The sequence below is a fragment of the Pithys albifrons genome, chromosome 9 (genome assembly GCF_047495875.1).
Source record: "Pithys albifrons albifrons isolate INPA30051 chromosome 9, PitAlb_v1, whole genome shotgun sequence".
NCBI lineage: Eukaryota > Metazoa > Chordata > Aves > Passeriformes > Thamnophilidae > Pithys > Pithys albifrons.
The window spans coordinates 5,037,141-5,058,432 of NC_092466.1; the positions used below are offsets into that span (position 1 = coordinate 5,037,141).

The 21,292-nt window shown below is 42.0% G+C and overlaps 1 protein-coding gene across 1 annotated transcript in view; it reads right to left on the reverse strand.

Moving 5' to 3' along the window:
* The window catches only part of HTRA1 (HtrA serine peptidase 1), a 33,355-nt gene that overhangs the window by 6,751 nt on the left and 5,312 nt on the right, over positions 1–21,292 (reverse strand). Inside the window, exons 2-4 of the mRNA XM_071563891.1 lie at positions 10,031–10,130; positions 9,487–9,691; positions 263–457 (exon numbers count right to left, since the gene is read on the reverse strand). Coding sequence (XP_071419992.1) covers positions 263–457; positions 9,487–9,691; positions 10,031–10,130 — 500 coding nt within the window. The remainder of the gene's footprint in view (positions 1–262; positions 458–9,486; positions 9,692–10,030; positions 10,131–21,292) is intronic.

The window sequence follows — 21,292 nt, forward strand, 5'->3', positions numbered from 1 at the left end:
TTCAAAAAGCCATTTATTTGCCAGAGAATATTGCCTCCTCCCTTGTAATCTGCAAGAGTTTTGAAGTGAAGGCAGATATTGTACTTGGTGAGGTCCCTTGGGGAAATGTTAAACAACAACCAAGTGCTGCTGCAGAGCAGATGTCCGTATTTATGAGGATAAAAGCAAAGCTCACTGCTAAGGACTTATCAGGGGTGAAGTTTTCAAAGCAGCTTTGGGAGCAGTGTCAGAGCTGAAGGGCAGAGGCAGAAGCAGGACATACATTGATGATGGCATCCGTCTGGATATAGTCCATGTCGGAGTTGCGCAGCCCCAGCTCCTTCCCCCCGCGCTGGGTGGTGCTGACAATGCCCGTGGTCACCGTGTTCTGGAGGGAAAAGGGGCTTCCAATCGCCACCACAAACTCTCCTGGCCTCAAGTCTGCAGACTGACCCAGCAGAAGAACTGGCAGTTTACCCTACAAATTAAAGCAGAACAAAAAAAAAAAGAAGGAAAATTCAAATGTTAAGACACTACCACACTGGCAAATGCTACAGAAACATGAATACATTCATAGGGTAGAGGAAAAGAGAAAGGCTTTTATCCCTCAGGGGTTTTGCTTGTTCTGTTTTCTTTGAGTGTTTTGTGTGGGTTGGTGCAGAATCATCCCAATGAGCTGTGCTGAAAAGTGGGCTCTGTATACTGGAGAACACTTTTCCCACAACAGGTACACATTAAATCAAAAACAATTAAAAGACCAAAGGAATATTTATGCTCTGCTCTACAAAACAAACATCTGATGATACCAGGAATGAGTTGTTCCCAACACTTCTTGAAATAATTAGCCAACAGCTGCTGAAGTAAAAATATGATATTGTTTGAGAGTGAACACTAAAGAGTCATGAAAGGAGCAGCCAAAGAGTATCAAACATGCATATGTACAGTCAAAAGCATTTTATAGTCTTATAAGACACCAGCTAATGTTTCATCTTTCTTTTTTTCTTAATGGAATATCTCTTCTAAGTAATTACACTGCCTCCTACAAACACCAATGTCTTCCTCTGAAGACGTCAGGATTTAAAGACAGATTTTTCTCTCATGACAGTAGGGGATACCATTATACTTTCCTTTAAAGATCTTATCTCTAAACATATCAAATATCATGTTGTTGAAGACATTCTCATGAACACATTCTTAAAAGCCAGCATCAATCACTGCATTTTACAGGAATTAAATATTAAAAAAAAAGGAAAATTTGGATCCACACTCCAATGGATCAAGAGTGTTCTGAAACAGATCATATTTCAAATAAATACTTCACCTTGATTTATTACCTGCCTGTACAATACACATCGGACACCATTCCTCCTTTTCTTCACACTTTCAAGTCAGTCTTTACCCTTTCAGGGATGTGACACATTTTTAAATCTTTTTGTCTGTTTTCCAAATGATCCTGACCCTCCTCAAGTGGGTACCTATGTATTTAATCATGTCACTAGACTATTTCTTTTAGCACCAATGAATCTGGGCATGTATAAATTCATGTTTTGACTTAAGGATTTGGAGGATTAGGTTACTGGGCCCAAAAATCAAAACAGAAGTCTCGTGACCTTCATCTTTTGCTTGGCAAAGGTAACTTTAACACAGCTTTCCTCCAAGCTTGATCCACTTCAAAATTCTAACTTTTGGCAAAAAGGGGAGAATATAACATGCTTAAATTAGAAAATCAGAGGCAGCTCTTTAAGGATCTTTGTTACCAGCAGTTTGAAAGCTTGCATCAAGAACTCATCCTTAGACACAAAAATCCACTTATTTAAACTAACTTGAATGCCCATCATTTTGTATTTTTCACCTACAGTTTTAGTTCAAATACCCTGGGAGAAAGAAAATGTAGAAAGTAAAAAACAATGGCACTAGTTATCACTATATACTGCTGCAAATACAGAAGTTATGGTTTTAATGTTTAACAAGACTGGTCTTGTGTATCCTTTATCCAGATTTGTTACAATTCCATCAGTGAAATTTTACTCAGATGAGCAGACTGTTTCAATAAAACTCACTGCCAAATCCCAGATGGGATAAGATGCTCTGTGGAAACTTATCTTTCAGTCTCCAGACAGCAAGAAAATAATTAAACCAACTGCTTGTTGAACAGAATCAATTGGAAGAGCAACAGAACAGGCAACACAGAAAGGAGAAAAACATTTCCACTTGTAATTGTCTGTCAGAGGAAGGTTTTTGCACCCAGCACTGCCCTAATTAATATTAATTATAATATAACAGCCCCCATCAGTGCCATAGATGTGGCACAATGGCTGTGGGTTAATTCTGGGAGGGATTCAAGGGCTCTACACAGCTCCCCATCGTGTTTGCAGAGTGGCAGACAAGCAGCAACATCCTAAGGCATCACTGCTGAGAAATCCCTGATCCCAGCCCACAGCCCTGACTCCAAGGGAGCTCTCCAGTACGATTAGCTGTGCTGGGAGGAACGCAGCATATGCAACACAAACAGCCCCATATGGGTATTGTTTGGACACAGGGAGCACCCTGGCTCTTCCTCCTCTCGCCAGATGCTCTTGAGCTTACGTAGCACGTGTTTTCAAGATGTCGTTGGTCAAGAAGAGCATCTTTTTTTTGGCACTACTTTTCCTTATTTTTAAAAAAAAATAATAAAAACCACAAGAAAAAAAAGTGGGTTTTGTTTGTATCCCAGTGCACTGAAAAGGGATTCTTCATAGAGAAAGAGGACATTTATCACCAAATAAAACATAGACAATCAAAAGAAAACAAAATACTTTTTATTTTTCTTTAACAGGAAAAAAAGAGACTGGTTGTGTACAAAGTTAAAGATTTATACAATGTTCCTGAGTTATAACAACAGTCACAAAGCCAAAATCGCATTTGGCAGCAGACAGAAAATACAGGAACAACCTCTGACTAATACAATTACTTCTGATAGTGCTGAGTTTTCAAGCCTATGCTAGAGAGGCTTCAGTTCAAACTCTGACACTGTATGGATTGGCTGCAGGTCATCCCTGTGATTCAAATGCCTTCTGGAAAGTCTGGCTAAACTTCCCTTTGCTAGAAACATAAATCATTGCAAAAATCGCCTTGTTCCGCACATATTATGAAACATAGCTTTGGAAAATGTGTCCTCTGTTCCTTGTGGTTCCATGGTGTGGTGCAGAGCACACTAAGAGCACTGCATGAATACACTCATTAGTGCCTCTACAAGAAAATGCCATGAGGAATTGGTTATGATGCATATATACATTGTAGTGGCCTTAAGTTTGGGGGTTTCTCTCTAAAGTAGCTGAAAATAATCTTGTCACATTCAGAATTAAATTTTAGGGTAACAAAAAAAAAAAAACCAGACCAACCACAAAACAAAAAACCCCAAACCAAGTGTTTATTTAAACTGTAGATGTGGCTTTGAAGTGAAATGAGTATAAAACCTATCAAAATCCCTGGGCATCAAGTGATGGAGTGGGAAAAGCATCCTTCTGCAGGCCCCAAGAGGAGCACTGGAAATGCCAGGCAAGCACTTATGGCAGTGTTGTCACCATAATCACAGCAAAAGCCCCCGCCTGTGCCCTCACGCCCTTCCACTGGCAAGCTCATCCCTAGGAATCTGAGGAATCCTTGTAAACCAAGTGCTTGAATCTAGAGCCCTTAATAACCATAGTTAATAAATAGGCATTCTTCAATTTTTCATAACGTCTGGTGGTGCTTGGGATGACATCATTCACTACAGCTCATGATTCTCCTGGTTAACCATAGATTTGCCACAGCAGGTAATTAAAACCCCAGGCAAACAAGCATGCCTTGCAGCACAACCAACAGGGAGCCAGGAACACCCAGCACCTGAGCCCAGCTCTCCCAGTGACTCACTGCAAGACCTTGGGCAAGGTGTAAGGTCTTTACAAGCCCCCTGTTTTCCATTTGGTGAAGCCCCAGGGCTGTGCTGGGCTCCCTGTTTGCTCAGTAAAACAAATCTGCCAGAAGCCATTCTGCAGGAACACAGAAATAGGACTTAACATGCAAACCCCCAAGTGGCACATGACTCACTGTTTACACCCAGCCAGAGAAGGAGCCATTAATTAGTGTTAATATTTTAAGCCTTTTGCATCCCAGGGGGCTTCAGACATTTTTATATATGGATTTGGCTCAAGCCCTGGATAAACACAACTCCCACAGAATGGAGACCTGCACAGCACCACAAGAAATGGCTCCATGCAACAATAAGATGAAGATATTGTGGGAATAGGACAAGTAGAGGTCAGCATCACCTGCCAGGAGCCAGAGAGAATCATAGAGCCAGAGAATCATTCAGGGTGGCAAAGACCTCTGAGTTCATTGAGTCCAACCATTCTCCAGCACTGTCAAGGCCACCTCTCACCTATGTCCCCAAGTGCCATGTCTACATGGCTTATAAATCCCTCCAGCAAAGGGGATTCCACCACTGCCCTGGGCAGCTGTGCCAGAGCTGGACAACCCTTTCCATGAAGAATTTTTCCCAATATCCAATCTAAACCTCCCCTGGCACAACTTGAAGCCATTTCCTCTTGTCCTGTCACTTGTTACCTGGAGCAGAGCCCAAGTCCCACCTGGATACAACCTCCTGTCAGGGAGTTGTAGGGAGCAAAACGGTCCCCTCGAGTCTCATTTCCTGCAGGCTGAGACCCCCCCAGGTGCTCTTCATCAGACCTGCTGTTCCAGATCCTTCCCCAGCTCCATTCCCTTCTCTGGACACACTCCAGCCCCTCAAGGTCTTCCTTGTCATGGGGAGCCCAAGGATTTGAGATGCCTCACCAGTGCTGAGTACAGATGTTCACCTGATGTGCATCAGCAACACAGACTGAGTCAGGTACAGTAAGTGGAGTCTGGACAAGACAGCTCTGAAACTAAAAGAAGAGGCAGCACAAAACCACACCAGGCATGGCCACTGCCCCAGAGAAATGTAAACCAAGAGACAGACAACCACAACCAGTAGGCATTTTGGTTTGAGCTTTTTCACCCATGAAATAAGTGAATTTGTCTCTATGCTGGCATAGAAAGCAAGTAAATCCCTCCTCTGTTCTGTAATCCCCTCAGCTTGTGGATGGAAGATCAGGAATTTGCAGGAAGCAGTTTGCAGTTCAATAAACAGATGAAGAGGAGACAAATGCTCTGAATTCAATTTGTGTTAAATAGCCACAGATTTCCTTCATGCTTTTTATTTTTAGGTGGGAAAGGAACAGATGCTGGTTTGGTGCACTAATTCAGCTACAAGTAACTCTGAAAAAACATGCAATTTTTCTGGGAATTGCATTTTTGTTCTGATTAATGAAACAATTTAACTTTCAGAATACATTATGGCAACATGAAAACACAAGCCATGAGCATATAAAAATGTACAGTATCATCTACAATCTAGAAACTGCTTGACAAAACGCCAAAGAAAATGAAAAAGCCGAGCTGAGAGCATTACAAGCCTCCAAAAGTATTTCATCCATAGTTAGAAAAGCAAAACTGAGTCTTCTTATCTAAATATGGAGCATGGGAAGCTTGCAGGAAAAAAAAAAATAAGATGAAGTACTGTTTTGATATGTCACCAGGTTTTCAATTGCCTGGCAAGAGATTGTTGCTCTTGCTAAAAAAAATTAAAAAAAAATAAAACCACAATTAAAAAAAATTAAAAGAAAAGTTGAAAATAATTAAATAAATAAAATCAAATATGCTGGTGCTGGCAGACCCACCCTGGAGTTGTGAGAGCGTTTTGCTCCATGGGGAGCTGGACCAGGGCATTGTCCCCACACCAAGGGCTACTAGAAGCTGAAGGTGGCAGGAAACCACTGCTGCCTAAACTGATGAATAAACGGGAGTTGACATCCATGCTTTTTACAAGCTCTTCCATTTCTGTGAGTCTTCTGGAAGCAATATGTGGGCTCTCCAGAGGAAGCAACGTAATATCCAGCGACAGATTTCAAAGTGAATCAGCATTTCAGCAAAGCCACCTACATCTGGTGTCCAAGTAGTCTTGTTTTTTCAAAATGTGGGCTATTAAAATATTGATACAGTAAGAGGAAATTTGCTTTCCTACTGCCTCCAGTTTCTACACACAGGGGAAAAGACCAAATCCCCTCTGACCGCAGAGATACAGACACTCATTACCTCCGAAACCACCAAAGGAATGAGAGTAGAAGGTTTTGTTGATTTAAAAGTGTCCAACTAAGTGCTTCTTAGGAAGATGCAGGAAAAACCTTAAACTGAAGGGCTGAATTGCCACCACAGATTAGAGATGGGTTACAAACCCACTGCTGTTGGATCACTTGGATGCCAAGTCCTGGCTGGGATAAAGAAGCAGCAATTGGCCAAACCAAGGAACAAAAACCTTTCAGGGCCTGGCATGTGTTCTGTGACATAGGTGTGACTTCAGAGTTGGTGACAAGTGTCTCATGGCTGTTTTTAAGCATGTAGGAAGAAGAAGAAACACCTCAAAATGAAGCCATTCACCGTGCCCCTCCCTTCAGTACTCACTGCCAAACCATAGGCACATCCACAGAGATCATTTTTGCAGGCAGTCCAATTTCCAGGGGTGAAAAGGGTATCCAGGCAACAGTCAGCTCCACCTTCCTCTCCTTCTGGCTTCCAGTTTCCAGTTGGGTGGGGGCACAGGGCTCTTTTATAATTCTGCCCCCCATTAACCCTGATGTTGTCCATTAAACCACCCAGTTTTTTCCCCCTTCCTCCTGGTGTTTAGTTTTCAGCAGCTGCATCACACATTCTGATTTAACGAGGCAGTTATTTATTGTGAGATGAATTCCACACCCCAGCTGTGCCAGCTCCACAGCATCTGTTTGCTTTGGAGTGTTGTGCAATCGTTTTGATGGGGTTTGCACTCACTGCAGTATCACACGTGCCATGCAGGACACATTATTTATTTCACCAGTCACTGCCTGTGCTGCCAAAATCCAAATTTTTCTAGGAAAGTTTTATATGCTCATATCCAAATTGCCTGAAACTGCCCTGTTTCTTTCTAGAACTGTGGTCTCCTCGGTGCTTTTGGAAGGATAGTTAGATTGGATTCGTGTTGACCACAGTGACTCCAACCTTACTTCCTACTTTCAACACTTCAACAAACTACTCTGTGTCACTACAGACATAAGAAAAACAGTTGCTCTCTTTTATAGACTGTAAAAACAAGCACATTTTAGGATTAGAACAACTACTCCAAGGTTTCTGTTCCTCACTTACAGCAATATGTTTTTCCACGGAGAAGAATTCAATCAGGGAAACTGTTCTTTCTTACTGGTGCCCAGATTTTACCATCCTCTCTTATTTCCTATTGCACTCAGCAAAGCCAAATTAGCTCCAGTGATGTCTTTGGCCAGGTGTTCACACCTTAAACAAAACCAGCATTCAGGCTGCTGCAAAATCTGAGCAGCTTTAGGAAGAGCAGCTGACAGCCTAATCCCACACTTCAAGCCCAGCTCTGTTCCTAACCACAGAGACATTCCTCATCCTTCAGATCCTGCCCTAACATGCCACACAGAAGCAGAAAAAAACCTCCACTTCTGCAGCTTTGATGTCACCTTCAAATAATTTATTCAAAATTAACAACTTCGCCTCTTACTTCAGAAAAATTCTTGGGGATGGTTTTCACATCATATCCAGATTTTTAAAGGGTCATTTGTACCATCCCATTGGCTTCTTTAGCCATCAAATACATTTCAACTTCAACAAATTATTACCTCTGTGATTTTAAAAAGCCTTTTATGAATCTGAATGACTGCAAGGTATTTCAGTACAAAAAAGGAAAGCTCTAACACTGAACTTGAATGGGCATACAAAAATGTTCCATCAAAGCTCAGCTTGAGAATCAAATCCTCAGCTGATTGCTTTTCCATTTTGACTTTTTTGTGAATGCATAAAATTGTGTTTCTAATTCTGTCCAACTCACATCTGTCCTGCAACCAGAGGTGCCTCAGGCCTCACCTTGCACTAGGATTTCCCAGTGCCACATCACTAGAGCCAGCTGGAAATCTGAGTCTCCCATCCCATCAAAAATAGAAGCAATGCAACAAGGTTTTCCCAATTCTTCTAAAAATTATCCTGAGCTGCAGTGGGAGAGGCCGGGGGGGGAACAACACACAAGTTACTGGATTGTACAACTGATAGAACTCTTGCCAAGGATATGTCAGACCCATGTTTAATCCATATTCTACCTGATTTAGAGCAGAGATGTGAAACTTGATCTCCTGCTACCCAGATGCGCCTGTTCCCCTCCTCCTGCAAGAGCTCAGCCTCCAGGCTTGGAGATGCTTCTCAAAAGTTCATTAAAACCAACCATTTTGCTCATGGACAACTGAATATTACTGGGATTTTTCCCTTTCCTTTGTTTCTGCTCTTGCTTATTTTAAGATGAAATGATTGGTGTCAACTGGTTACCTCAGGAAAACGGAGGAAAAATCAACATGACAAAAAGCTTCATTGGTATTAAGTTTTCCTGTCTGTTTGCTGTTAAGAAAATTTTAAATAAGAAAAAGCTTTTAAAAGATAAAGGTGGCAAGGGAGCAGCAGAAGCACTTCGTATCTCGGGTCATCCAAGAGTTCTGTATTAGATGTCTGATTTAGTCATGAACTCTGGCACAAACACTTTTGACCTCACTGGGGAATAGGTCTGAACTGAAACAACACTGCAAGACCTACACATTTTTGAGTCATGTGTTTCAAATGAAACATTCCTGCCTGTTAAATTTGGAGGTCATTAACTCACAGGCCAAACAGGGGAAACCAATGTGAGCAGCATCCCAAGCAATCACATGCACCTCATTGCATCCACATTATGCAGGATTTCGACACAATATCCCACTTGCCCTACATGAGCAGAACCTCAGGACAGCTTTCCTGCTGTTGCAGGAGGCAGAATAATGCTGACTGACATACACTGGATATGCAGGAGGGCTCTGGATGGGAAGTTGCATTCCCATTTGTTCAGAAAACTGCTTGCAGTGTAAGAGCATCTTTCCAAGCTGGCTCTAATTTCCATGTTCAAGAGGTTTCCAAAGATATTTTCCATTTTAGTATCCATATCTCTGTGGTGCAGCCTTTCAGAGGGAAAATGCATCCTCTAAAAGCAATTTGTGACTTCATTATAGGCACCCAAGACAGACTAAAACATCTCTGTACCAAGCACAAGGGAACACTCCCATTTATTCTCTGAGAGAGAGTTTTATCAGATAACGTGTGTGTAAACCAGCCAGCAAATTGTGTAGCTGTTTTTTTTATTTTTAAGATGCATACAGAAGTGCTATGGACTTCTTGCACTACACTGAGAGGTGACAAAATTAGCCACTACCACCCACAAATTTTTAATAATGTATATCCACTAGCTCAAATATTCTGTGTATAGCTCAGCCCAGTAAACTGTCTGGTTTTCCTTCAAACACAAAAAATCAGCAACAGTTTTCAGAAAGGATGACACTAAATTAGAGGAATAAAACGTGTCTTGTTTTAACGACTCACCTGAGAATCTATTTTAATTAGTGCAATGTCTGATTTTTCATCAACATCTTTAATTTTAGCTTCATATGTTTCCCCGTTCTTCAGCTCCACCTTCACCCGGTTTTTGTTGGTGACGACGTGGGCATTTGTCACGATCAGTCCATCCTCTGAGACAATGAACCCTGAACCACTGGCAACAGGAATCTCCCTCTTGGAATAAGGAAGTCTAAAAGACAGGGGAAATCAAATATTTACCACTTCAAAAAAGCTGAAAGATCACTCCAAATGCCACACAGCCAAAAGGAGTTTGGTTGGGTTTCAATGGTTATGGATATCTACTGCTACTTACTCTTATTAAGAAGGTACAGCACATGCATTAGTTTAATTACTTTTTTTTTTTGCCAGGACTCTTAAATTATCTTTAATTCTTAAGCATGACAAATACTTGTTGCCTCAAAACCCCCTTTGCTGTTACATAGCATCAATCAACCTTTCTGACACAGTGGCAGCTGTTCTCAAGAATACAAAAAAAAAAAAAAGAATCAAAACTGGGCATCTTGTTTACTTGCGAAATAATTCAATGTGAACCACAGCAGGGGCTATCTTCTCCACCACGTCTGCAATGAAATTGTATTTGTGCCTCAGGCTGTTTGGGTATTCTTGGCCTGAAATAGAAACGGAAAACATGTCATGAGTTCTTCAAGTGACTGGAGGAGGGTCATTGCAAAACACCTGAGTTAAAAAAAGCTCCGAGTGGATATCTTTCCCTTCCTTAAAACTCATCTGCAGCACGACCCTGAGACCCAGATTTCCTTGCTGCCTCTTTGCACAGAGTGCTTTATCCTTAGGACGAAGGATCCATGGAACCTTCTTGCCTGGATCACTGGGCCGTGGGGCAGCAGATCCGTGGCCAGAGTCACAGAGCTCGGTTCATCCCCTGTGGTGCCCTGGGATGAGGCACTGGAGGAGCACAGGGTTTAGTCCAGGTCTGCACTTCCCTCTTTTCCTTTGTCAAAGGGATTTTGTACTCAGATGCCTCCACTGCTGCTCTCGTCTCTTTTCTGGATGGTCTATTTAGCTTGTATGGTCTTCTCAGATCAAACAAACGAGCTCTGTTCCTCTGCCAAAATGCGCCTTCTTGGAGGTTTTTGAAGTTTCATGCTGCTGCATTTGTAAAATGCCGAGGACACCGAGGTCCTGAGCCCAGAGCAAGCCCTCAGCAGCTGCTGGGAAAGCTGAACTAGTGTACAAGGTTTGGGCTTCCTTTCCCACCAGTGTCCCCACACAGCCTGGATCACCAGGCTCAGCCTGGCACCTGCGCATGGATACACCTTCCGTGTGCTCCACACAACCATACTCAAGGCATCCTTTCCACTGATACCACCTGAGGTCCATCAGCTCCCCAGAGGAGGGGATCCCATGTTCTTCAGAATTACTGAGCCACCCCCAAGGCTAAAAGTCAGATATGACAACACAGGAGGACAATGGGGCCACAAAGCTCTGCATTCCTGGGCAGTGCTGCAACAAAAGCTCATGGTCACTGCGTATTCAAGAGGGGTCAGTGGGATTTTCAAAAGCAACTGGATACCAAATCCATTGTGGACAACAGAAAACCTGTCTGCACCACCAGACATCTAAAAATCTCTGGGAAAAACACACAATTCTGACAGTTTCCCCTTCTCAAGTAGTTTGGAGGCAAAACTTTCCTTTTTAAAATTAGGAGCAACTAAGCAATTGGAAACACCCCAAAGAGTTGTTTTGTTTTGTACATCTTTAGAGGCAAGAAGCACCCTTTTTTTCATTGTTTTATCTGAAGCATCCATCTCATGTTACACAGGCACAAGTCAAACCTGGAACTGACTTGCAGATGAGTATTAATGTGTTGTGCTGCCCAATCCATCCTTGCCATTTGGCTTCTAAATCCGTCCAGAGATTAAGTAATAAGCAGCTTGTGGATGCTGAAAGTGCTTTTGATGGTGTAACAGGACGATTTATTTGCAGAATTGCAGGAGACACAGGGCTATCCTAAAAATCATCCTAATATTGAAACCCTGAGAGCCCTCCATTATTGGAAAAAACAGAGTGGAAAATTATGTAAATTTTTTAGTATATGCTGGAGGCAACAATGATTTGGGAACAAAACATCACTGCTTTTAATACTAACCAGACAGTGGTTTGACTCAGGGGTGAACAACTTGTTTCAGGTGACTTTCCAGTGCCAAATAGCACACATTGCCCTCATGAGAGGGGTGGATGTTCAACTCAAACACTATTTGGTCACTGAAGTACAGTTCTCTCCTATTTATACCCTGTGAAGCATCTCAAGGGCTTTAAAGTGCAGTCAGTGATGAGCAGCAGCCAGAGCAGTAACCACATAATCTGCTGTGTAGTTTGGGATCACTGTCCAGAGATGTTTATCTGCTTTATGAAACAGGAACATCAACCAGGAAGCTTGTGCTCTCACCTACTGTTTTTCTCAAGAGTATTCAGTGTTTTCTCTGATTCACACATAATTTGCCCTTGGACTTTGCCTCAGAGAGGCAAAAGGGCTTGCTGACTGACAAACATTAATTTATCAAAGGATTTGTATTCTCTGTTAAAAATATTCAGTATCAAACAAGCCCTGCCATGGCTATAAAGCTGGAAACTACAATGGGAGTGTTTTGGAAAACTGCTAGAATGAGAACTGCAGTTTGGAACTATTCACTGGTGCTTTGACACATTATCAGATGGGATTAACATGATTTTGGGATAAAACACCACAGGGCACTACTGTATCCATCAATATGCTTTTTGATCACTGCTTATAAAGTGGTTTCATCTCAGCTGCAATGCTGTAGACATCCAGAGGTCACATCCTGCCCTTGGGAAAAAAGAGAGCTCCACGGATGAGGGAACTGCACAGGAAACACACAGCTTTTTTTTATGCCTTCAATCTTTTTAGTATTTAGCTATTCAAGAAGAGAAAGGTTGCCCAGGCTGTACATGGTGAGACTACAAATACTTCACCTCAGAGCTGCCTTCACTTGGAGCTGGAGGCTACAAACGCCAGGATTTCAGAGACAACAGTATTTTGTGCATAATCCACCTCCTTATGAAGTCCCAAAACTAAACAGCAGAGTGGAAAAAAGGTCAAAATTTCATACTCTGAAAAAGTTAGATAATAAATACTGATTCATGGCATACTGACCCAAAAAGCTCACAGCAGCTTGCCACGCCTGCCTATTGCTTATGTATTAGGAATTCCTGCATTGTGTAACACAGTTTTGCAACAGCTCTTGAACCTCTGCCCATTTAAATGGAAAACATACCTTTTTAAAGCAAATCAACAGCAGTCAAAGTACTATTCAGCTGAATTCATTGATGAATGTTAACAAAAAATAAAACACCCTGTCAACTGGTCTTTACCATCAGGTGATGACATAAATTGGAAAGGCTGTAGTAAAAGAGTTATGTTGAAAATTTCTTCTATCACTGAGAAAAAGTATAATGGGGGGGAAATGAGATCAAAATGGGCACGTGTGCATCCATACCATTAACCTATTAAGTACATACTTAATGCTCACTGTAGCTAATTGCTCTTTGGGATTACTGAGCTGAGAGGGAATTCAGCTTTCCTACAAGCAACACGTGGGAGCTGGGAGGTGAATTCAGCTTTCCTACAAGCAACCATCACTCTGGAAAGTTCCACCTTAGATTTGAATCCAGGCACCAGCTACTATGTGGAAGCCTAAATTGCCACAAAACCACCAATATTACAAACCTAATATGAGCAGATACTCATTCCTCAACCACCACATGGAAGTTTCCAGCCATCACCAGCCACTGTAGAAGACAGAGCTGAAATTGGTGATATCTCTGGAGATAATTTCCTCTTCTCACTAACACACACGTTTTTCAGCTGTATAAAATAGTTGAGATTTTTAGCAAAAAGCAGCTTGAAGAGAGGAACGGGTATAAAACAACTTCCTCCAGGTTTAAAAAGCTGGAGACTCTTCAGAGGTTTAATGGTCTGTGCTTGACTATTAAGCAAGAAAAAGGCAACAGTTTTCAGTTCTGCTTGATGACATGGTTTTGACTATGTAGTTCCCACTGCTTGTGTGTTTTCATACTCCTGTCTAACCACAATGCACACCCTGACTAACAGGAGGTTGAATTAATTCCATGCTTAAATTAATCCCAATTGATCCTTTGATATAATCAGTGTTGAATTCAGGAAAATAGAGTTTCCCCAAGTTTCTGGCCTTGTTCTTTAAAGCACAAACTTCTGGAATTTTGTTCCTAGTAGAATATTTTCGGGGAGGGGGGAGGGTTGTGTTTGGGGTTGGAGTCTTTTGTGGGGTTACTTTGGGTTTGTTTTTCTTCAGTTGGTTGGTTGGGTTTTTTGTTGTTAAATCATTGAGAGGTGAGCTTGAATAAAGCTCTAGTTCCTAAATACCTTCAGGCCCTGATGTTCAGATCTTCACCCACAGACTGCTCTTCTTTCTATTTATATGCTGTGATTATTGTGTTTTGTAATGTTTTTATTGAACTATTGCACAATGCCCTAAATGCCCACGAGCATGGCTAAGAAACCTTTATTAATGACATTATAAATATAACTGTTGTGAATTCAGTTAATGATAAAAACCTGACTTAAAAAAAACCCAAAACATAAATAGGTTACAGCATGAAAAATTCCCAAGGCAACTAATTCTTCAAGGACTTCAAAGGTGTGTTGGCTGCCAGCCCTCAAATGCAAAGGCAAATCTCTGCCAACTGACATTAAAAGAGCTAAAACCTGTAAACAAACTGCAAGGAGGGCAAGACAGAATACCAAGCCATGAAAAAAACCAAAACCACACTCAGCTGTAAACAACTGAAATAATTTGGTTTCATAAAGAAGAGCCAAAAAGCATATCAAGATCTAGGCTCTGATTAGGTCATTACTCAAAGTGGCATCTGTGCATTAATGCTTATAACACACATGCTGCTTTGGGTGGTATTTTGAGCAACACTGAAAAGGTGTTTTGGAGATTGAAATCTCATTGAAGTAAACTCTCCCATTCAGTTGGGAGAATTGTGTCTGGAGGGTCTTCTCTTGGCATAAGTCCTTCTCTTATGACAGCAGGTCCTCAAATAAAGCTTCAGACACATCTCAGTTAGAAATGAATCTTATCTTCATCCAGTTTTCACCTGTTTTCCCCTTTCAAACAAGACTGTAGTTCTACTCTTGCTCACTGGGACCAGCTCAGTTTGCTGTCCATTCCCTGCTTCCCTACTGCATCCAAACTGTACAGAGGAACCCCCAGCATTCCCATGTCTGCTTCCCACTGTCTGAAGTTAGAACCAGCACAATTTTCCCATTCAGTGGGGGGTTTTATCTTAGATACAATGAGATGACAGAAAGGCAAACACCAGCAAGTCTATCCCTGCCACCCTCCCTTGGTGTGACCACACCAAATATCCTCATGTTGTAAGTCAGTAAGTTCACATTCAGCCTTGAAACAAAACCTTTGATTTATTTCAAAACAGCCAGAAACTTTCATTCCCATTGAGTTATTAAAAAACCCCACCAAACAATAAACAACTTCCCATGAAACAGTAATCATCCAAAACAGCTGCAACTGGCAATATTTGTAATTTTAGAACTGTTAGATGATGCAAATTACAGGGAAGGTGGAGCACCATCTCCAGGTTCATTGCTGAAGATGCTTCAGACTGCAAAGTGCAATGCCCCTGTCCTTCCAGGGGCACCAAATGATAATATCCTTTGGGCTTGCTTCATGCTTGCACATGAGCAGCACACACAGAGGGCTCTGCCACCCCACTCTGTCCATCAGACCCAGCATTACCATCTCCCCTGGTGGGCTCCCAGGGTCTGCCAACAGCAGGCTGGTGCCAGTGCTTGGATCCAGAGATCTGTGGCCAGTCTGTCTTCTCCTGTTAACTCCATAATGATCAGAAGAGTGTCTATGAAATCCTTACCCAGCAACAGACAGTACAGGCAGAGCCACCACAACCTGCTGAAGTTTATGGGATAACTAAAGACATTAAACTACCCACACTGCTGAAAATAGGTGATTATTTCCTTCTCTTCCCACCACCTGCTTAACATTATATTTAGACACAGATACACACACGGGGTCTGGAAGCTCAGCCTGGGTTTGGGATCCTCTGCAGAGCGAAACCAAAAGGGCTTCAGCACTCACGAAACCTCCAGGCTGCCAGAACCAGTGACTACCAACACAAACCACAAACCACGTCAGGTTTGACTTGGAGAATTTCCACCCTCCCAAATAAAACTCCAGCCACTGGTGTTTGTACAAACCCGCATTCATGTATAGGAAAAACCTCTGACACAACTATGGAGACAAAAAACTCCAGCAAAGGTGCTCAACTAACACTGAGAATGAAGGTTTCAGCAAGCCCTGGAAAGAGACAAGGAAAAAGATGGGAATCTACTGCCACACTTTCTTTTTTTTGAATTACAGAAAACTGCAAGCCTAAATATTCCACTTCCTATTCAAGGATAAATTGTGTAATGCACCAAAAAAAGGATATTATGCAACCAAAACACTACGAAAATAAGAAACAACATTCTACGTGTCACAGGCAATTTGCTCAAGAGCAACTCTTAGGTGAAGGGAGGGAATTTTAAGAGGTCTAAACCACAGCACCTTGTTAATAAAGATGCTATGACATCAGTTATTTTTCCCCTTGTATGATCCATGGAGAAACTAAAGACACTTCACAGATTTCAGAGACAAAAAAAGTTAATACAATGTGGCATCCTTAAAAGCAAAAATATTTTCATAGCCTTAAATAATGGTAGAATAAAAGGCTTGAAATCCCTCCAAACAGTGAACTGCACAAATCTGGTATTCACTTAAACTATTTCCTGCAACAAGAACCACTGCAAGATTAAAGTGAGGCTTTAAAGTAAAATCCCTTTTTGGTATGAATGTACACGTGCAAAGGGAAAATAAGTCAATTTTCATCATCATAATATTTAGATGATCAATTCTTTCTTGGCAGCCTTTAACAAGGACTTTGTATTTTCCCTACTAATCCAAAAGCCTAAACCCATATATTTTAATCAGTGATTTTAAACAAACCACGAAGAGCTGCCAAGCTAAACAAAATAGGAAATCTACACAAAGTCTGTAGAACAGAACAGCTCTCAAAGGAAAGGTAACACAGGACAGTTTTCAGACCAACATGTGGTCTCTCATACAACATCTCACGTTGAGTAACAAAATGAAGGCAAATAAATTGCACATTTTAATCGATATTCTCAAAAACCAAAGCTGACTTTAGCGATTTGCAGGGAAAAGAGTGTGAAAGAGTGGACAAGCCCCACCAAGCAGCAGGATGTTCCCACTGGGGATGCAGAAGATGCTGCAATGCACTGGATACCTCAGTGTCTGTGAGCACCCCATTCCCCACTACAGGCCACAAATTAATACTTGCCTTGAGCAGAGTTTAAGAGGGAAAGGTATTGAAAATGCAAATGTAGGAATAAGTAAGGGCAGATACTGGCAACACAAGTGTTACCAATATCTGTCACCTCATCCCTGGAAGTATCCAAGGCCAGCCTGGATGGGACTCGGAGCAACCTGGTCTAGTGGAAGGTGCCCCTGCTCATGGCAAGTGGGGTTGGAACTAGATTTTAAGGTTCCTTCCAACCCAACCCACTCTGTGATTCTAAGAGTGATCAGGTAGTCTGGAGAGAATGACACATACAGAGCTCTTCTGCGTTTATAAAACAAGAAAACAACAACAAAAAGTATTTGAAGATCATTAAATTGTAAAGCAAAGTCTTCAGAGAACTTCGGTCCAGCCTCTTTAGTCCATCTTCTTTCTTAGTATGAATCAAACTCTTTTGGCATCTAATTTCGTGGTGACTCAAGATGTTCTTGCCACTCAAAGTGGTCAATGGGCAGCAACCTCCTGCAGCTTTCTAACCAGGTCCTATATAACCTCAGATTTCCACTCAAATTTTTAGCTGAATGGGAATATTTCCTACCACTTATCCACAAGGCTGAATAAGTGGTAAATTAATCACACACAGAATATCTTTGTTGCAATTCAACTACTGAATTGCTGGGTAGATCAGATGGTTTGAAGGTTCTGCAGAGGAAGAGCAGCTGTATGAGTGCATCCTGGTCCAAGTTGTGTCACTTATGAAAAGCAAGTTGAATCCTCACTGTCCCAGATTTATCTGTAACATGGGCATAACCCCTCCTTTAATCTGATGGGAACAGTCTCAGGCTTTAGTAACCTTTGCAGAACCTCACAGGGAGAAAAAATGTATTTAAAACCTCTCAGAAATGCCAGAAATTCTTTTACAAACCAAGTGTACTGGCTGCCCTTGCAAAAAATAGGCTCACAACTGTAACAGCAAGGAGCAAAAGCAATCGGCTTTCAAGCTGATGAAGCTCGAAAGCAACTGGGTGTAAGCAGGGAAGGCAGGAATCCAGAGCGGAGCGACAGCTCCATCTAACACAACAGGAAACTGCGATCCCTTCTGTAAACAGCGGCGGTGAGGTGGGAGGAAACCCAAGTTGTGCATAAACAGGCAGGGTTTATGCCTGAGGAGCCGCGGGCTGCAGGAGCAGCAGTGCTGGCAGCAGGAACACGCCGTTCCCGCAGCAGCATTGCCATATTAATACAATGCTGAGCACAGGCTCGTTGGAGATGACAAATGAATTGGGAGGCAGCGGTACTCCAACAAAGGCACAGGCGCCGGGTGGCCGTGCCGGGAGGAGCAGGGAGGGCAGAGTGCAGGGAGATGCTCAGGCACACCAAATAAAGGTGAGGGGCAATTCAGGACAAGGGCAAAGAGTGCTGAGCTCAAAAGTGGCACTAACAGGAGTCCTGTCCGAACTGGAAACATTAAGAAATATAAGTCAGTTCGTTATAGAATTCCTGCAGACAGATGAACAGAATATTTCAGCCAGAGGGTTAAAGCAGATGTATTGTCCTCTGTGCAGAAGGCTGAAAATACAACAGATGAGTCAGGAGTAATTTCTCCTCTCCTTTATCCAGCCCTGTTCAGTCTGTGTCCCTTCCAAGTCGGGTCATCACCCTGCTTTACCTCCCAGCTCACCACAGGCAGAGAACCAGCAAAACAACCTCAAAATGCCGATTAAGTAACAACGTGGTAATTCCTATATCTGTCATGCAACCAACAGCTGTCCCATTTCGAAAATTCCTCTTAAAATTATAAACCCATTAGGATCTCATTTTAAGTATGTGAGAAACTTCTGCACTGCAACTTCAGAAGAAATCCCTGCTTAAGAGAGACTTAGTTTCAACTTCCAGGAACCCTGGTATGAAGACACCAGGGAATAAAAGCAAGTTCTTTTTATCATGCTTCTTAAACAATTTTGTCTCTAAGGAGAAGCCTAAAAAAAGCCTCTTAAGAGGCTAAAAAAAGCTTGCTAAGATGCTGTTTCTCTGCAGCTGGAGAAGGCATTGGTTTCACCACTTTGCTGTGGGAGGACTTTGAGTGACATAGAGATGATACACAGAGGGATCAAATATCTAGGAAAGTTATCTATAGAAAAAGAAACATAATAATAAATCTACAGAAAAACCTCAAAACTGTAATAAAATATACACATCCTTCCTACTATGGGGCACTGGAATTGTACAACACATAAACCCAGCATAACTATATTGCGAAAGCCTCAATACCTCCAAAACTGAATGAATTTCTCAGCCTCTGGAAGTATTTTCTACACCTGTCTTAGGACCATCCAGATTTCTTTAATGTAGACATCAGAAATCAGTGAGCAGTTGGGAAACAAGGCTGGATTACTGCCATCCTTTTGCCATCCTACTTGGAGAGCTACAGAAAGGAGGTGGCACTGCCACTGTTGAGACAGCCACCATCACACACCACCCAGTTTCAGGTACAGCTTCTCATGAAGCGTTTAAAGAGCAGGTTTCTATTTCACTCTCTCAAATGTCCATTTTTAAAAGACATTTAGAGTTTCAATTGTTATATTCACTGCTCCCCACATGAACATGAGCTACTTAGTGACATTTTTATCCACACACCTATTCTACTTTATTTTATGGATCATCTCAATGTTTTTCAGTTCTGCTTGCCCACTTTTAGTGTCTGAGAAAACAAGGGTTAGCCAAGTTTTACCTTCATAGATAAAGGTCTACACAGATACAGAAAGGGTAGACATGCCAAACAGTGCGTGTGCTGTCCTGGAAAAAGGAATGAATCATCCCTTTACCACCACAAATGTTGAAGCATGAGATTCCTGGGGGGTTGTGTTTATTTTGGGGGCAGGATGGTGGGAGGGAAGAGAGTTGTTTGGGTTTCTCTTCCTTCCTCGTGCCTGGTTGAGCTGCATCTTCCTTCTTCCAAAATTACTTTCTGCGGATGCAGATCGACAGATCATCGATGCTGTTTGTAGAGCGAAGCCAAAACTGCAGTCTGCAAGTTTAAGAAATACAGTAATGGAAAAGAAAAGTAATGGAAAATGGAGCAGCAATGCTGGCAAGGGGCAGCAAAATGAGCAGGGACTCATAAAAGCTCAGTTTGCTCTCAGCTCTGCTACTGGCTGACCTTGAGCAAAGCTCTTTATCTTCCCCTGCCCTAGATTCACTATCTGTGAAATGGGGTAAGGACATCAGCCTCTGGAAAAATATTGTAAGCTTCTCTGGATGTTATCAACTATTTCAAATTTTAGGCCAGTGGATAACTCCTATGTATGGTTACTAGATTTAATATGCATTAATTTATCCACTACTTGTCAATAAATATATGTGCAAATCCAACCGCCACCAGAAACAAGAAGCACTTTTTAATTTGAACAACCATAGCTCAGTCTCACTGGTATTTACAGTAACAAGACTGCAAAAGTGGATGTAGAACTATTCACTGCACATCCCTCTCATGCCTCACCAGAAAAAGGCTTTACAAGAGCAGGGAAATGGAAAGTCTGAGAAACCCTGATGGGAAAAGACGACAGGCGCAAGAACAAGGTTTGGTTAACCAATACCACATACAGTTTTTGTGCCACTGACACTCCACTGCTCACAGTGAGAGGAGCAGGTACCACCCTGGTGCCCCCTGCAGAGGTGGCGGGCAAGCAAAGCAGAGGCAAATGCATCTCCTCACACATTAGAGACATGGATACTTTTTCCCCCCTCTACATTTTTTCTCCAGGAACAAGCTACTGGCAGAGCACTTGTAACAAACTGCATGACCCAACTGACTTCCAACCTTGTGCTTCATCTTATCAGTGCACCAGGGTATCTGATATTAACCCAGAAATTCAAGAGCTGCTCTGTCTGGCTGCCTGATTCAACTCCACTTGCTGAAATATGGTAGCTATAATCTTCTCAATTCACTAAACAAGCTTAAGATACTATAACTCTCCTGGTATCTACAGATAAGATGTCAATATCATCAGTTATTATAAGATCAGTGCATTATTTTATAGCCCTTTGATACAGGGAAGTTGATTTTTTAGTTATATTCTTCTCTTTGAAGTAGGACAACCAATTTGAGAATCACAATGACCTGCACGGGCAAATAAAGTCTTCCTTTTTTTCCTACATCCTGAACACAGCTTCCAAAGTAATATTAGATATTCACTTGGGCCCAGTTACAAGCACAGTGGGATTTTCTGCCAAGTCCAGCCAGGGATCTTAGAGGCCCCAGCAGCTTATGGGAGTGAGGAATGACTTTATTTACAACAGAAGTTAAGTTCCACAGTACCCCAGTTTCTATTTCTGACGTTGCTTTCTTTCACTCCAAACACACATAAATTCACATTTGAAAAATATTTTCCAGCTTCTCCTATTTCTTGGATGGCAG